Consider the following 17,061-nt stretch of genomic DNA (forward strand, 5'->3'; position numbering starts at 1 on the left):
CAAGCCTCCCCCAACACCTGCACTGTTGCTCTCTGTTTCGTTCAACTTCAGACAGAAGCAGAGGGCCCCACGGTGGGGCAGAGGGTAGATCTGAGGGAGTCTTTGTGGCCTGGTTGTTGGGGAGGCTGCAGGAGGCACAGGCCACGCCCTCCAGGAGGATTGGAAGGCCCTCTCCTATCCCTCTGCCTCAAGAACCTGCAGGTTTCCTGTGATGGGTTCCTTGTGCTCCATCTGCATCAGTGTGCGCGTGATCCTGTATACCAGGGCAAGCTGAGGAGTTTCAGGAAATTGTGGTTCCCCCGACCCCCTCACCTTGGCCACGGTGGGGCTGTGTTATGTCTGTGTGACATGTGCATTTGTTAATCTCTGGGGCACCTGAGTTTGTGTTGACTTAACTGTACGGTTGTATCTGTGTGTATGTCACCTGGAGACTGAGGCACACTAATTCACGCATCCTTTTGCCAATGCTTGGTTTACAGCAGAGCTACATATGGGGGTGCATCTGGGGGGCAGCTAAAGGCCTCTGGGCTAAACTCAGTTGAGTGTCACGCTCAGCTCTGAGCGCCATGTAGGGCTGTGCGTACCAAGCCTTTGTGAACCTGCAACTCTAGGCCCTGGCCACTAGGTGGAGCTCTGTGTCAGTTTCTTTGGTAGGTTCCTGTTCCTCCACCCCTCTGCTCCTCCTACCCTGCCCAGGCCAGGAGGGCCTCTCTCTGTGCCCCAGAGCACCTAGGGAGCAATGCCTACCACCCAACCTGACCCAAGCCCCACCCACACCAAGAGATCAGACCCTCGGGGTGGAGTCCTGGCTGGAATGATTAGTAAAGCTCTGCTAGTGACTTGGCTGTGTGGTTCCCGAACCCCAAGCCTCCCTTCTCTCTCCCCCTCTGAGCCATCTCCCCACAGCCGCCAGACCAGGTATTATAAACCACCTCTCTGATCACTTTACACTCCCCAAGCCCCCTTGCAGCCTCATATCTTTGGCAGAATGGAGTACAAGTTCCTTATCCTCACATTCAAGGCCCTCCCTGATTTGATTCCCCAATTCACTAACCTCTGCTTTCCCATGGTCATCACATCACATCCTCTTCCCTTGGTATAACATATAACACTGGTTTATACAGCCTACGAATTGCACAACCCTAGGGGCACTACTCACACTGTAGTCACAAACTGTACAGCCTATATGGAGGCCCTCCATGTACCCCATGTTCCAGTTCAACCTCTATCTACCCATTATTCCACAGTACCCTTTCCTGCCAGCTATCATGCTGTTTCCCTGCATTTATCCTTAAGAGTCAGTGAAAGACCATCTCCTCCATGCAGCCTCCTTTGATCTTCCCACCCTCCTCTGAGACTCCCTCTGCCCCGTCGCCAGTGGTCTGTAGTTTACTGGAGCATGTGGCTCTCTGTCATTGTGTCCCCACTGCCCAGTACAGGACCTGGCACTTAGTGGAAGCTGAACACAGGTTTGTGGACTTGAAGTGTGTGCACATATGTGACTGGTTCTGTGCAATTACGTGTATCTCTCTCCAGACAAAAGGGGGTGTATTGTCCATATTTGTAAGTGTGGGTCCCTGTAATTTTGTGTGTGGTTTAGGGCCACACACACAGTTGTATTTCCAGATATTTATGAATGTCTCACTCTGGCCACCAGGGTGTGCTGTTTCCCTGTGTCTGTGCACGCCCGGGTTGCTCTGTGTGTGTCCCGGAACCAGTATGTGTGTCCCTCATAGCACTAGGGGGCAGTGTGCTGTCCAAGTCTGGTGGCTCCCAGTATACAGTTTGCCAGTTTGTCTGCGTCGGTGGGGTGTGGCTGGTGGCATCGGGGCAGTGCCAGGCAGAAAGGCCTCCACCACCCTGGGTACTGACTGGAGTGGCTTTCTGTAGGGCCACCCCTTCCCCAGAGTCCCCATTCCAGCCTTGAACAAAGCCTAATTTGTAGGTCTGTGCAGACACAAGCTGGGACAGCCAGGCACACAGCCTAGACTTTGGCTCAAATTCCTTCCTTCAGCCCGGGAGGTGGGGTGGGGAGGAGAGTCCACGCCCTGCATATCCTTTTCCGGTACCACAGCAGGCAGGAGCCAGAGCTCTCAGGTTCCAGTCCCTCTTCACACTTCCTCATCTGTGTGGCCTGGGGCAAAGTCCTTCTCTCTGAGCCTCAGTTCCCTCATCTGTGAAACGGGAATAATTGACGTCTCTCTCAGAGTGGTTGCTAAATGAGGGACCGTGTGTACGAGGCCTAGAAAAAGGCCCAAAGCTGCTATTGTTACTGCTGTTACAGCTCTGTCATTATTATTGCAGGCTTCCACCCAGTCACCAAGATAAGACAGCCCGGGGGTGGGGAGAACCTCTCCAAAACGTGGGGTCCCTCCATGCCCAGGCATGCCCCCTCACCGGGCTCTGGAAGTCCCCGCTGCTATCTGACCTGTGGTGCCTCTCTCTGCAGTACGTGCATGAGGGCGGCGTGGAGGACCTGGTGAGGCCCCTGCTGGCCATTCTGGACAGGCCTGCGAAGCTGCTGCTGCTGAGGGACATCAGGTGGTGAGGGCCTGGGGGCAGGAAGGGGATCCCCGATACCTCCCCTAACCTCTCCAGGGCTGAAGTCCCTCCGGGCACCTCCAGAACTGAGCCCTGACCACCCCTCGTCTCTTGCCCTCCCCCAGGGGTGTGGTGGCCCCCACAGACCTGGGTCGCTTCGACAGCATGGTGATGCCTGTGGAGCTGGAGGCTTTTGAGGCCCTCAAGAGCCAGGCAGGTCAGCAGCCAGGGGGCAGGACTGTGGATCCCGAGCCACAGGTGGGGCTGGGGGCGTGGCCTCCCAGTGGAGAGGGGCAGAGATTGCCTGGGCCCTTTCAGCTGGGCCCATCAGGGAGCCTTGTTCCTGACCTGCTCTCCTCTCCAACCAGTTTGGCCTCCTGCCTTGCGACCAGCCCGGCAGGACACACCGCCCAAGCGTCACCTCATCACTCCTGTGCCTGGTCAGTCAGAGTCCCAGAGCCCGGGGAGGGGGCACACCCTAGGGGGGCTGGGGGAGGGAGAGTGAACCTTCCATCCTTGTCCCCATGTGGGCTGTCGCGGCTCCAGAGGTATGTGTGTTTCCCTGAAGGAAATCCCTCGTCTGCCAGAACCATTTTCATCATGTCCACTCACCATCTGTACTATTATTTACTTAATAATTAAAAAAATTTTTTTAATTAATTAATTTTATTTTTGGCTGTATTGGGTCTTCGTTGCTGCACGTGGGCTTTCTTTAGTTGCGGCGAGTGGGGGTTGCTCTTCATTGCTTCTCATCGTTGTGGCTTCTCTTGTTGTGGAGCACGGGCTCTAGGAGCGCGGGCTTCAGTAGTTGGTGGCTCGCGGGCTCAGTAGTTGTGGCTCACGGGCTCTAGAGCGCAGGCTCAGTAGTTGTGGCGCACGGGCTTAGCTGCTCCAAGGCATGTGGGATCTTCCCGGACAAGGGTTCGAACCTGTGTCACCTGCATTGGCAGGTGGATTCTTAACCACTGCGCCACCAGGGAAGCCCCTTAATAATTGGGTTTTAAATCCACTCACTTTTTAAATCATCTCATTCTATGCAATAACCTCTGAGAAATTACCAGCTTGGTGTGGGAGTCATATTTTTACTTGCTATTGTAATAATTACTTAAATAAAACTGTAACTATGACAATAGAAAGTTTTAAAATACTATTGCAATAGAACCCGGGCACGCTGCCACAGGGCCTGAGCAAACCCAGGCCTGGGTCTCCCTACACCAACAAAGGCAAGGACTGGGGTCTGGTAAGGTGGTCTGGGCTGTTGAGGAGAAGGCGGCCTGACCTTGGCCCTCTTCCCCAGACAGTCGTGGAGGCTTCTACCTACTTCCTGTGAACGGCTTCTCAGAGGAGGAAGATGATGGGGAGCTGAGGGAGCGTCTGGGGGGCCTCCAGGTCTCCCTGGGTGCCTCTGCCTCCCACCACCCTCATAAAGGGGTCCCCCCTCTCCAGGATGTGCCAGTAGATGCCTTCATCTCACGCAGAAGCGCCTGCACACCCCCTCCCCAGCCACCCCCCGTGGCTCCCCGGCCCCCAAGGCCTAACTGGCTGCTGACAGAACCCTTGACCCTAGAGGGCCCTCGGCAGAGCTGGAGCCAGGGCCCAAGCCAGAGCCGCAGCCGCAGCCGCAGCCGGGGCAGAGGCAAGTCCCCCGGACGCAGGCGTTCCCCATCCCCGGCACCTATCCCCACTCCCAGCACAGCCAGCGGGCGCTACCACAAGCCTCGGAAGGCCAGGCCTCCTCTGCCACGACCTACGGATGGGCAGGTGGCCAAGGCAGGGGGCAGTCAAGGGCCCTCTGAGAACGGAACTGGTGGGACAGCCGAGGAGGCAGCCACGAAGGTCCCCAGTGGGGAGCTGAGGACCGTCACACTATCCAAGATGAAGCAGTCCTTGGGTGAGTCCAGGCAGGACTGCACCTGCTGGGGGGCAGGGGCTCTTGGGTGTGGGTGAGGTTGGTGGGCTTGGTTTTGGGGTATAACTAGGGGACCTGGGACTAGGGAAAGAATCGGGGTATTAGGATATAGTTGGGAGGGTCCATATTTGGGAGGTTTGGGGTCTAGAGTGAGTTGAGGATTGAGTAGTAATAGAATCTGGGGGTTTGGGAGAAGTTGGGGGCTCTCTATTTAGGGCTGGGTTTTCCTGGGAGCTCTGGGCTTTAGGGGTGTGGCTGCATGGTAACCCAGTGTTTCTCCCTCTCACTAGGCATCAGCATTTCTGGGGGCATTGAGTCCAAGGTGCAGCCCATGGTGAAGATAGAAAAGATCTTCCCTGGGGGCGCTGCCTTCCTCAGTGGGGCCCTTCAGGTGGGTGAAGGGCACCCAGGCCCACTCCCTAGGCCCAGAGCTGAATTCTGGCAGGGGGCGGGGCTGGTACATGCTCATCTTCCAGCCAGACATGTTTAGACCAGGTCATGGGAGGAGGCTTGGGAGCAGCGGGGTTAGGCCTGAAGGATACGCAGACCTAGGGAAAAATCTGTCCCCTCATGCCAGCCTGCGCCTGAGGGTGGCCCATCCTGTTACACCGCTAGCCCCAAGGGACAAAAGGCAATTGTCTGCACCCCACCCTGCCCCCAACCGGCTCTGGACACAAAAGTCCCATTGTCCATCGCCTCCGCCCAGAGCCCAGATGGGGAGGAGTGTCCTAGCTGGTGGAGGTGAGAGGTTGGGTGGTGGTGTGGGGTTGACCTGAGGAGGGAGGTCTGTGATTCTCCCACCCCCATCCCAGGCTGGCTTTGAGCTTGTGGCCGTGGATGGAGAGAGCCTGGAGCAGGTGACCCACCAGCGGGCAGTAGACACCATCCGCCGGGCTTATCGAAACAAGGCTCGGGAGCCCATGGAGCTTGTGGTCAGGGTCCCCAGGCCCGACCCACTGCCCTTACCCTCTGACTCATCAGCCCTCACTGAACAGCGGCTTCCTGGTGACCATTCCCCTGCCCGCTGACCCCTTGATGGTACTCCAGCTACCTCCCACTGGCTCCCAGAACCTCCCATTAATGCCCTTCCCACCCATACCCAGACCCCTCCCGCTGATGCCAGGCTTCTCCAGCTGACCCCCAGCCCAGTGCCCTCTCCAGTCTTCCAGCCTCCTGATACTAATCCCAGACTCTTCCCGGCTACCCTGTAACTCTTCCCACTGACCCCAGAGAATCCTCCTGCCATCCCCTGGACCTCACCTACTAACCTCTTCAGGCCTCAAGAACCTGCCACTCCTGCTTGCCTTGCCTACCCGCAAAGCTCCGCACTGGTGGCTCAGATCCTCTCCCCCCACATTCTCCCTCCCCAGTTGTCACTAAGGCTCTGCCCATTCCAGATAAACTTGGTGTCAAGGACAAGGTGCTACTGGGCAGCTCTGTCACCAGCTCACTATCCCTAACCCCCCAAGACAGGAAGGGGGTTGGGAAACCCAAGGTCTGGGGCTTAGGATTGGTGTGCACTTTCTCATAATTCCCCCAGTGAGGGACAGGCACTTTCAGATAGGGCCCTCAAGGGGGTCACTGTATCTAGCCCCCAGCCCCAAGCAGTGTTCTGTGCAAGGGACAGGATGGGAGTCTTTTCTAGTTTCTCAAACCCCAAGAGCCCATTTCATGTTGTGGTCCACTAGGAACTCAGATTTTCTGCTGGATTTGTCCCTCCCCCATCACCCTTTCTCCCCGGAAGACCTCCATGAGGGGTTAGGGGAATAGCCAGCAAATAAAAGAGGGCGTGGGGGTCAAACAAGTTCCCGTAATCTTTATCCAGCACACTCATCATTTTCTAAAAACAAAAATTTTTTTTTTAATTTTTTTCTTTGGGTTTGTACAAGAAATTTACAATGTGAAAAATATACAAGTGAAAACAAGGCCATAAACCTGGGTGTTGGGGAGGGGCCACTTGGTCACAAATACAAATAAACAAGACATTTCTGAGTTCTTCCTTTGGTCTGACTATAGCCCCCTTACCCCAGGAGAGAGGCTGCAGAGCTGGAACCTGGGGATCAGACCCCGCTCCCAGCCCTGTCCCCCAAAACGGGCAGGGTGGGGGCAGGCACATCTGGAGCAGCTGGCGCTGTTTGGCTCGCTCTGGCTGTGTGATGGGGAGAATGTGGAGATGAGGGAGCCCCTTCCTCTTCCCAGCCCCCTGGCTGGGTGGGCTGGAATGCTGGGGGTGAACGGGGTTGGCAGAGTGGCAATGGCAGTAGTTGGTGAGTGAAATAGGCTGAGTGAGTAGGAGCCTCGGGGTGACAGTGAACACAGGGACCTTCAAGGAGTCTGATCTTGCTCATCCAAATCACAGGGCAGCCCTGAGTCCTTGAAAGAGGCCCAGAGGCCTGGATCACAGGGGACAAGTGGCCCTGGGGCCCTCCGACTTCGGGGCCCTCAGTGGATCTGAGGCTACCATCTGCATTCAGTAGACCTCCCCGCAGAGCTGGATGCCAAGGCCCTAGATTTCGGTGGCAGTGATCTCCTCCAGGCAGATGCAGGGAGCTGGCTCCGCCAGGCCCAGGTCCGCGAGTTCCCGGGCCTCCAGCTCCAGGCTGAGCTGCTGCAGCTCCTGCTCCAGCTGCCGGTTGCGTCGGTACATCTGGATGTAGTTGTGCTGCAGCTGCTTCTGGTAGCGGATCACCTGCTCCTTCTCCGCCTGCCAGGCCAGCCGCTCCTCCTCGAAGCTGTCCCGCTGCTCCTCGCCTCGCCGCCGCTCCCGCTGTAGCTCCGCCCGGAGCCGCTCCACCTGGGCCCGCAGGCTGCCCCCAACCCCGGCTGCTGCCCGCTGTGCCTTGGCCTCATCACTCTCTGCCAGGAGGAACGGGTCAGCAGTGGCAGGAGGCACAGGGGGTTCCCGGAGGCCAGCCGCCTCGGTGTCCAACTGCCCAGCTTTCTCCCGCAGCCGCTCAGCCTCCTGGCGGTGCCGCTGCAGCTCCTGGGAACAGGCCTCCAGCTCCAGCTCCCGTGTTCGGGCCGCCTCCTGGAGGCCCCGTGCCCGGCCCTCACTGACCCGCAGTGCCGCCCGGGCCTCCCGCAGCGCCACTCGCAGGGCCACCAGCTCGCTGCCCTTCTGCACCAGCTCTGCCTGAGATTCCTTCAGTTGCTGCTTCAGGAGCGAGATCTCGCCTGACTTCTGGCACACCTGGGGGTGGGAGATAGTCAGAAAGGATGGTGAGAAGTGTTCTCCCAGGGTGTCAGGCCCTGACATCATGCTGGGCATTTAGGGAGAGGTGGTTTGATCATTATACCCATTTTACTGATGGGGATAATGAGACAGCTATTAATTGGCTACGGTGGAATACAGACCCAGATGTTTTGCTTTCAAAGCTGGGGTCTTTAAACCATCACAAAGCAGTAGCGCCCTGGGGACTGGGTGGTGGCGGGTTTGGTAGGAGTGGAAGCAACTGAGGGCAGTGCCCACATTTCCAGTTGAGAGGCACTACAGTATCCTGGTGAAAAGCAGAGACACTGGAGCCAGACTGCCTGGGTTCAGACCTCAGCTCAGCCACTGACTAGGTGTGATCTCTGGCTCTAGCCTTTCTGGGTCTCACTTTCCTCACCTATAAAATGAGGATATTAACAGCACCCACTTCACAGGGTTGTTACGAGGATTAGAGGATACACTCTACATTACACGCTTAGAATAGTGCCTGTTGAGCAGTAAGCACTACATTCTCATTCTCATTATGGCGGGAAGGCAGTGGATAGGAACGTTACTGGCTACGTGCGCACTTAGACCAGACCAATGAGGAGACCAAATGTGGAGGCCCAAGAAGACCCGCACCCAGAAAGGGAGGTCAAAGGGGGAGCCTCATCTCACAAAGGTGAGGAAGGGGAGGCCCTCTGGGGGTGGCAGGTGAGGGGGTGTGGCTGGGCCCCTCCTTTCAAGGCTTACCCACTCCCCACCCCCACCCCCACCCCCCTGCCAAAGGCCCTGCTCCCTGCCCATCCTGGTCTGGCCCACCTCCCACTTGGTCTCCTCCAGCCGTGGCCCGAGCTCCCGCTGCTCCCGCTCGAAGGTGGCGCAGCGCCGCTCCAGCTGCTCACGTTCCTGCAGCAGCTGTGCAAAGTCATCCTGCAGCTGCCGCTTCTCCTGCTGCAGCTGGAACACCTGAAGCTGCAGCAGCTGTTGGGCCCGCTGCGCCCGCTGCGCCTGGGCCATGCCGTCCTCTCGCAGGGCCTCGCGCTGCCAGTGCCGCTGCCGTTCCTCGTACACCTATGGGCGAGAGGGTAGGCCTGGGTCCTGGTGGCTCCCCCAAACCTCAAGCCCTGGCCACCCCCAGCTCCCCAATCACCGACTGCCCTGGCTCCCGTCCTGGGCTCAGGGAAGGTAGATTCCATTCAATAATTACAATAATTACAATACCAACAGTAGCAGCTACTTTTACGAAAAGCGACACAACAACAATAACAGCAAGCACTTCCCAGGTGCCAGGCATTAGTCTAAGCACTTTACACCCTTCACCCTACTTACTCTTCATGATAACCCTGAGGCCAGGAATATCCCCATTTATAGATGAGGAAACTGAGGCTCAGTGCAACTAAGTAACTTGCTTAAGTCTGAAGGACAGTAAATGGTGGTGCTGTGTCAACCACTCTACAGTGTAAGCCAGACATCTGGGGTGGGGATGGGGTCACAGTGCAATAGCCCGACATCTGCCCCTCAGCACAGACAGAAATGCTTCTTGTATTCCCAGCACCTGTGGATGTCCTGCCATGCCACCCCCGTCACTGCCACTGACCACACCCGGCACATGGTCACCTCGCTCTCGTCCAGACTGTCCCGCAGCTGCTGCAGCTCTGCCTCCCGGTCTCGGAGCTTTCCTTCCAGGACACAATGCAGCAGGGCCTCGTCCGAAGGGGGTGGAGGGGGTGGAGGCGGTGGCGGGGAGCGTTCCCCACAAGAGCTGCTGTCAGGGGAGGCCCGGGGACCGCTGCCCAAGAGCCCCCCGGCCATGCGGCCCCCCAGGGAGCCTGTGCTCTTGCTGGAGGAAGATCGGCCGCTGTCTGAGTGGGAGGGCCCAGTGGGGGCCCCTCGGGCTGGCCCAGGCAATGCCCCCCGCCCAGGGCCGTGGGAAGGCAGGTGCCCGCCTGGGGAGCTGGTGGCTGGCTCTGCACCCCCGGTGCTGTAAGTGGGCAAGCTGGACAGTGAGTTTCGGCCGGAGTCGGATAGAGTTCCCGATGGACAGCTGCTGGCCCAGCCACTCAGTGTCAGGGGTTTGTCGGCAGCCGAGGAGGAGGAGGAGGAGGAGGAGGAGGCAGGGCCCCCAAACAGCTGCGTTAGGCTGCCTTGGCTTCCTGACAGTCCAGCAGCCCGAGGACCCAGGAAGCTAGGTAGGGATGGTGCCCCTCGAGGTTTGGGCAGCACTGGCTTGAAGGCTGTTGGGCGGATCACAATTTTCTCCATGTTCTGAAATGAGGTGCCACTTGACAATGGGGATGAGGCCGCCCAATCTTTCAAAGCCCTTATCATACCCCTGCCCTCCCATCCGGGGTCCCCAATCCCCATATACTAATAACAATTGCTCCCACTGGCTGAGGGCCTCCTGAGTGTCAGCTTTATGTCAGGCAATTTAAAACGTTCCTCTCAGATCATTACAACAGCCATACAAGCAAAATATTATCACTATCTCGTCCACAGATGAGGAAATGGAGGCTCAGCAGAGTTACGGGCCTTGCTCAAATTCAAACACATTGTTTTAAGTATAAAACAGTATTTCTAAGCAGCTAACACTTATCGAGTACATATTACGTGCCAGGCACTAGGCTAAACACTTTACACACATTATTAGATGTAATTCTCCCAACAATCCTGTAAGAGTTGACCTATTACCTCCATTTTACAGATATAGGAACTGAGACTCAGAAAGGTTAAATGACTTCTCTGAGGTCATACAACCAGAATGAGGCAGAGTTGGGATGAGAACCCAGGTCTGGTGAATCTGGAGCCCACACTCCTCCCTCTAAATAGGTCTCCTAATTTTGGCTTCTCCAGGGGACCCCTGATTCCACCCAGGCCCCAAAGAAAGGGCTGGTCCTCACCTTCTCCAGCTTTCCGGAGACAGGGATGAGCTTTGGTGGGGGACCGCGGAGATGGGCATTGCGTGCCCGCTGCTCTCGGGCATCTTCGATGTCACTGCTTGGGCTGGGGGGTGACTCTGTCCGGAAGTCTTCATTGACGTAGGTAAAGTTGGTGCCAGGGACAGCCTTCCTGGGGGGCACAGCTGGGCACAGCGGCTCCTGTGCCTCATAGCCACCCTGCAGCAGCCCATCCTGCTGGCGGAAGAAGGTGGGCCCAGGGGGACCGTGATGGCGGGGAGGAGCCGGCCCCCCAGGGCAGGGCCGGCCTGAGATGAGGCTGCTCACGCTGCCCATGGCTGGAGCTTGTGGGGCAGTGGCGGCCTCAGGAGCGGGCTCCAGTGGCACTGGCAGCGTCTGCACAATGGCCATGGCAGCAGAGGCTCAGGCCTGGCCAAGGGCCTCCAGGGAAACCTGTGAGCAGGGCAGTGGTGTCAGTCTCTCCATCTTGAGCTCCCTCCCTATATAAGGTCTCGAGTTCCTCCTGGTCCTTTGTCCCAGGTCAAACAGCCCCCTGACATCAGTAACAAACAACGATACCCTCCCCACAAGGCATCCCCTCCGAGTCTTGGCAATAACCTCAATCATCCCTGGGCCCCAGGCCACTGCCCAATTCTGGTCTAAACATGGCTGAGGACTGAATCTACCAAGCAGGGATGATGACGGAATGGGGCCCCACAGAGGCCAGGACTCGAGTTAGGGAGGGAGCCCTCTCTACCAGCTCCCAGCACCAGTCCTTGGTCCCCTGGGACAGGTGGCCTCATTAGAGGCAGTCTGGGCAACCTCAGGGGTGCAGTCAGCAACTCAGCTGGTAATTAGGAAACAAAGAGCTAAGGCCAGGCAGTGCCCAGCCTCCCCCAGCTGGGCCTCAGTTTCTCCCAGACAGACAGGCGGCAAGGGTGGAGCTGGTCAAACAAGAACTCAGAGCTCTTAGGGAGCCCACAGGTACCCTCTGGGGTCTCCTGCCTCCAAGAGGTGGATGCAGGCTCATGCCTGTTTCCATGACAACTAGCCTCACCACACCCTATCAGTCGGGCCTAGAGAAGCCTACACAGACCCACTGCCAACCCCTATGAAACCTTCTAGCTTTGGACATTCCCCAGAGTAACCCCAAGGGGATGAGGATAGAAGCTCTACCATCACCTCTGGCAGCTGCTCCAAGATCTCATTTCCCTGGAGCCCAGGGAAGAGGGCTCCACCTCCCCAGGCCCTGCTCCTTCCTGGAAGGGGACAGCAAGTCTCCACCCGGAACTCCCTCCCCAGTCCTGAGGCTGAAGACCAGGACTCAGGCATCTGCTGAAGTCATCATGCAGAACGGGAGCCAAGAAGTGGACAGAGAATTGCGTAGGAGTAGGAGTGTATGCATCTTACTTATTTGTGTGTGTGAAACTGTGTGTACAAGAGCATGAATCTGAGCACTGTGTTTGAAAATACCATGAATGAATGTGTGAGTATATATGTTTCGATAGATGCATTAGTACATTCAGATATACATGCGTATGTATGTGAACTCATATGTGCATATCTTACAAAAGTGTGTGTAAATAGGGTGTCTCTCTCAGAAAGTATGTGAAAGTTACAAATGCATACATAAGTGAATTTGTGGTGTATGACTGTGACTATGTGAGAGAATATGTTTGGTTAGATGTCCATTCATATATACATGAGTTTATGTATCTTACACAAGTGTGTGAGTAGGAAATGAGGGTGCACAAGTGTGTATAGAGCACCGTGTGTGCATGGGAGCATGTGAGAGAGAGGGTGAGAGCTTGGGTGGCACGCAGGGCCAAATGGGTGAGTGGGAGCCTGGTTTTTGTCACTCACTGGATTGTGGGGAAAGGAGAGACACGTTGAGTCTTTGCTTGATCTGCTCTCCTTCATTCTTGCGTGTGTTCCGTTAAGTCCGCCCCCACCCCCCCTCCCCGCTCAAGTCAGAAGATCTGGAGAAACCAGGGAGGTGTCCAGACTGAGGAAGGAGGAGCTGGGAGCTGGGGGTCGGGGTGACCGGTGTCCACGGAGCAGGGGCAGGGGCTGAGTCCACCCCACAAGCGCCAGCCCTGAGCAAAGCCAATGGAACACCCCCTCCTCTGCCCTCTCCCAGACCACTCCAGGGCCTGGAGGAAACAGTGGGGAAAGGGCTTCTTAGGGGGCCATGGGGGCTGGCATCTCTGTCTCCATTTCCCCACTTCTGTGAGCACAGAGAAAGTGGAAACTGAGGGGAGGAGACAGAGAGATTCAGACAGGGACCCAGAAGACAAGAGACAAAGACTGAGAGAGGCCCCAGGGTCAGGCAGACCCAGTGAGCCGGGGTCCCTGCGCGCCACGGAGCCAGGAGCCCCTAAACCCAGAAGAGACACTGAGCTGGGCCCTGAGAGCCAGACACCCAGGGAGCCAGCGCCAGGCGTCTGGAGAGCCAGGCCCAGCCAGCCCGGCTCCTGCTCTTGAAGCCCGAGAGAGAAGGAGGGGCAAGTGGAGGCTCCATTTTGAGAAGTGCGTTTGTGGCTGTAGGAAGGGAACCCCCAGCTCTCCCCAACATCCTTGAGGAACCGCTCCGGCACAGCACACACTCCCCCCGCCCAGTGGGGACTACTGAGGGCTGGGTCCAGCCGGGGTCCGAGGGAGGTCTGGCCGAGGTCCGAGCTCCCCACAGACCTGTTTTGAGGGCAGAAGAGTTCGGGAAAGTCTCCCCCTCACCAAACTCCAAGGACCATCCAGCGGGATCAAGTCTGGGATCACGAGTTGCCATTCCGAGACCGGAAGCCGGGAGCCCCCAATCCACCCTCCGGAATCCATCCCCCTCCGACCCCCGCCGCTTCCATAAAGTGGGGGCAGCTGTAGAATGCCGCCTCCCCACGGGACCTCGGCCGTGCATAAGTTGGGGTCACCCCCAGGTCGCCTCCCAGCCCCGGCCCCCCCTCACCTCCACCGCGCTGCTCCATGCTCAGCCCCGGGCCGCCCCCAGCGCTCCACAGGCGCGCCGACCGGCTCCAGCCCGCGCGCCGCTACTCGGAGCGGCCCGGTCCGGCCCGGCCCCGCCTCCGGGGAGCCCCCGGCCCGGCCCGGCCCAGGCCCCGCCCGGCCCAAGTGGGCGGTGCAGCGCGGGGGAGGGTCCGAGGGGCGACCCCGCCCCCGGGGCGCGGATAAGCGTAGGCACCCCGTGTCACGCGTGTCCGGCGAGGCGCACGCACGCAGGGGCTACGTAGCGGGACTCAGGTTCCCTCCCTCCGAGGCGCCGCGGCTGTGTGTCTGGAGGCTCGGTCGGCTCAGGACTAGGCGGCAGCGGGTCACCCTGTACCCCAACCCGAGCCCCGGGGCCAGCGGCTGCTGATCATTGTTCGAGCACAAAGGGCCAGGCGCCGCGGCGGCCGCCCTTCCCCCTCCGCTCCTCTGGTCGATGCCAACCCCGCCCCCCCCACCCCCGACACACACTCCGGCTTCGGAGTCCAGAGAGGGAGGCCGAGGGTCAGCTGCCCCCCACTCTGGGCCCTGCGCCCCAGCACAAGTCGGGGGCCGAGGTTTGGTGGGTGCTTGCCCCACCCGCAGCGGGTTGGAAGAGGCACGCTTGGATTTGCGGAGGCGGCGCCACCTAGCGGCCTATTCGGAGAACACGCCCAGTCACCCCCAACCTTGGGGGGTCCCTACCCGACTCCCCAGCACTGTGCCCTCTCCCACTAGAGCCCAGGCCTCCCCCGAGCGCGGCTCTGTGCTCCCCAACCTTCCCTCCAAGTCATTTGCTAAGAGAGAAGTCATTGATCGAGAGGCAGCCCCTGAGCCCCCAAAAGTCACTGGGGTGAGCTGGTCCAAACTTACAGGCCAAGCCTACACGAGCCTCACAGCCGACAACATTCCACTGTCTTCTCAGGGTCAGGGATATTCTCACCCTCTGGCAAACAACACTGTCTTAACACCCACACGATCTTTCCCACATTCAGTCTCACACAGCCACAATCACACAGTCTGTCTCGTCCATCACAAGGTTCCATGTCCCTTCTTTCCATAATCTTCAGGCCAACTCACAGAGATACACTCGGTGTCACACGCCTAGTTGTGCACAAACACTCGGTGTCAGACGCCTAGTTGTGCACAAGCTTTCACAGCTCGAGTTCCTTCGCACCCAGTCACAATCTTAAATACACTTCGTCTCCTAAGTATGTTTCACACTGACAGTCTTATTCACAGTCACAAAGACAACTTCTTACACATACACGTTGTATTTCACAAACATTTTAACACATAGACTTGCCCGTAGGGGTCTCTGTGACCTAGTCAGGTCAGCTGATGCCCGCACCCCTGGGCAAGGACAGCCTCCTGCCCCCTAACCCCGCCCCCCAGGGCCAAGGCCCGCCGGAGCTCCTCCGCCCCAGGAAGGAGCATTCCCCCCCTTCCAGGCCACAGCCCTGGCCGGCTCTCAGCTCTATTTTTAGCTCTATGGAAAGGGTTGTTTTTCTTTCTTTTTCCCTGTAAAGGGAAACATAGCCCAGCCACCCTCAGGCTCACCCTAGACCCTCAGCCTTACAAGAACAGACTGAGCCCCCCCTCCCCCGTGGAGACCCCCTCTGCTGGCCTTACCCTGATCCCAGCCTCCTGGGACACCAGGAGCCTCCTCCCCTTTCTGGCAGCCTGCCCAGAAGCTCAGGCAGCAGCTGGGCTCAGCGAGTGTGTAGAGGTGGGGGGTGGGGCAGGGAGGGAAGCCGAGGGCCGCTGCCCACTACTTCATTCCCTGGGGGCAGGGGGGCCGTCCTCCCTTCTACCAGAGGGAGATAGGCCCACTCTGGTATTGAGGTGATGTGTACGCTCATGCATCCTCTGGGGAAGGGGGACTCCCACTCTTGCATGAGTGGGCCTTCTGCTTCGGGGGTAGGAGCTCCCAGTTCTTCAAGGAAGAGTGGTAGTAGGAAGGGGACCCACAGGCGCTCCCGCAGCTGCTCCCTGGGCTGGAGGACCGGGCGGGGGCTGCTGTACACTGCCATCCAGAATAGCACCCCCTTCAGGGATACTTTCAGGGATGGGGGCACCATGTTCCGGAGAAGGAGGACGAGGAACCCAGGTAACCCCACCCCAGCGCAACAGTCTCTGGTCCTCCTGCGCTACCCCAACTCCAGGGGGCGTTGTGTTCCCATTCCTGGGGGAGGGCTGATCACCTCCAGGAGGAGAATGAAATACAGCCCGGCAAGATACCTGGCAAACTTGCTGAGTACCGCGGAGGGAGGTTCCCGCCCCGAGGCTGGGGTGGGGGGAGGACAGCCCGCTGGTGGGCGAAGTGATCACGTGCTCAGCGCCTGTTTACGTCTTAGTCTTCACCTGCGGGTGGCAGGGAAGCAGGAGCCTCCGGAGGTGTCCCACCCGGCCCGCCCCCATCCGCGGTCGCTGGGCGGCTCTTTCCTCCCACCCCCATCAAGTACGCGACAGCAGCGTGCCCTGCCCGCTGGGGGGTCCTCGCGGGCCAGTGGCGCTGCTCCACGGACTACTAGCGTTAACTCACTGGGCGCGTCCGCCCCGGAATGCACGTGTGTTCGTGTGTCTCCAGTACGCGTGTGTGTCTGTGTGCGCGCGTGTGTGGGCCCGTCAGTGTGAGTTTCCGTGTAGGTTCCCTGTTCAGACTCCTGGCCTGCGGCCCCCGGACCGGGGACCCCCCTCCTCAACCCCAATCCCCAGCTTCCCCAGATCGGGAAAGTTCGCTCCGGGGCGGTGTGCGGCAGGCGAGAGTTCCTGCACCTCCGCGGCCCCACCACTCACTCACCCAGCGCCACCTGCACCGCCGTTCCAGCTTCCGCCCGGCTTCTGCTCCAGAGCCGGTACCTCCTTGCCGCGGACCAGCCGGCTCCCAAGCCTGCTCCCGGTTGCGGACTCCCAGCGCCCGCCCGGCCGGGCTCGGTGGAGCGGGGCGGGGCGGCTGAGGCCGCGCCCCCGACCCCGGCAGGGGAGTGGTTTGCGCAGCCCCCCCTCAACAGCCGACCCAGTACCCAGCCCAGCTGTGGCTCGACGGTGGCCCGAGACTGCTCCTCTGGCCTCTGACTTCACAGCTTACTGGATTTGGCTTTTGACTTACGAAGGGGCCAGTGGCGCGACAGCCAAGCTAAGCTACCTGGCTGCGCTAACCAAGTTGGCTATAGGGCTTTACTGCCACCCTCCTCTGCTTTGTAGGGAGCCCACCCTGGTCCACTCTCAGCCCACCCCCCAGACACAGGGGAAACCCCTGGGAATCAGACAAAGAAGGCTCGGGTTTCACCAAAACAGACCCCGCCCTTCCTCACACACACCTCGGGGCTGGGGCTGCCCGAGCAGAACCAGCGTCTCCCCCTCCCCTGGAGTAGGTGTCTGCCCAGGTGAGCAGGCTTGCCAGTTCTGGCCCCTACGGAGTATGGCCAGGTTTCTCTCAGGCTCATAAAGTTCCACCCACAGGCACAAACAGGAAGTTGACCTGTATTGCAGGGAGGCACAAAGGGCTCCCACCCTCCATGGCACTCAGGCAGCCTGTGATGTCT

General features: G+C 58.8%; 2 protein-coding genes across 7 annotated transcripts in view; one reads left to right on the top strand and one right to left on the bottom strand.

Moving 5' to 3' along the window:
• The window catches only part of PDZD7 (PDZ domain containing 7), a 19,537-nt gene extending 13,095 nt beyond the window's left edge, over positions 1–6,442 (top strand). The window contains exons 13-18 of one of the 4 annotated variants that reach the window (XM_060286303.1): positions 2,450–2,541; positions 2,667–2,758; positions 2,910–2,981; positions 3,839–4,432; positions 4,741–4,841; positions 5,263–6,442. In XM_060286303.1, the coding sequence (XP_060142286.1) occupies positions 2,450–2,541; positions 2,667–2,758; positions 2,910–2,981; positions 3,839–4,432; positions 4,741–4,841; positions 5,263–5,478 (1,167 nt within the window). In that variant the 3' untranslated portion in view covers positions 5,479–6,442. Of the gene's footprint in view, positions 1–2,449; positions 2,542–2,666; positions 2,800–2,909; positions 2,982–3,838; positions 4,433–4,740; positions 4,842–5,262 lie in introns of those variants that run through there. The other 3 variants (XM_060286304.1, XM_060286305.1, XM_060286306.1) reach the window with 3 other exon arrangements.
• LZTS2 (leucine zipper tumor suppressor 2) lies at positions 6,274–16,451 on the bottom strand. 3 transcript variants are annotated; one of them, XM_030865365.3, is made up of 5 exons: positions 16,317–16,451; positions 10,541–10,990; positions 9,261–9,908; positions 8,463–8,714; positions 6,274–7,640 (listed from the first exon to the last, which is right to left on the bottom strand). In XM_030865365.3, exons 2-5 carry the CDS (start codon positions 10,946–10,948, stop codon positions 6,957–6,959), a joined length of 1,992 nt encoding a protein of 663 aa, XP_030721225.1. In that variant the 5' UTR covers positions 10,949–10,990; positions 16,317–16,451; the 3' UTR covers positions 6,274–6,956. The 3 variants fall into 3 exon arrangements, with proteins under 3 accessions (XP_030721225.1, XP_030721224.1, XP_060142290.1); XM_030865364.3 differs by lacking the exon at positions 16,317–16,451 and adding an exon at positions 13,497–13,635; XM_060286307.2 differs by lacking the exon at positions 16,317–16,451 and adding an exon at positions 13,229–13,304.
• Between the last annotated feature and the right edge of the window lie 610 nt (positions 16,452–17,061).

Source organism: Globicephala melas, chromosome 16, assembly GCF_963455315.2.
Source record: "Globicephala melas chromosome 16, mGloMel1.2, whole genome shotgun sequence".
Classification (NCBI taxonomy): domain Eukaryota; kingdom Metazoa; phylum Chordata; class Mammalia; order Artiodactyla; family Delphinidae; genus Globicephala; species Globicephala melas.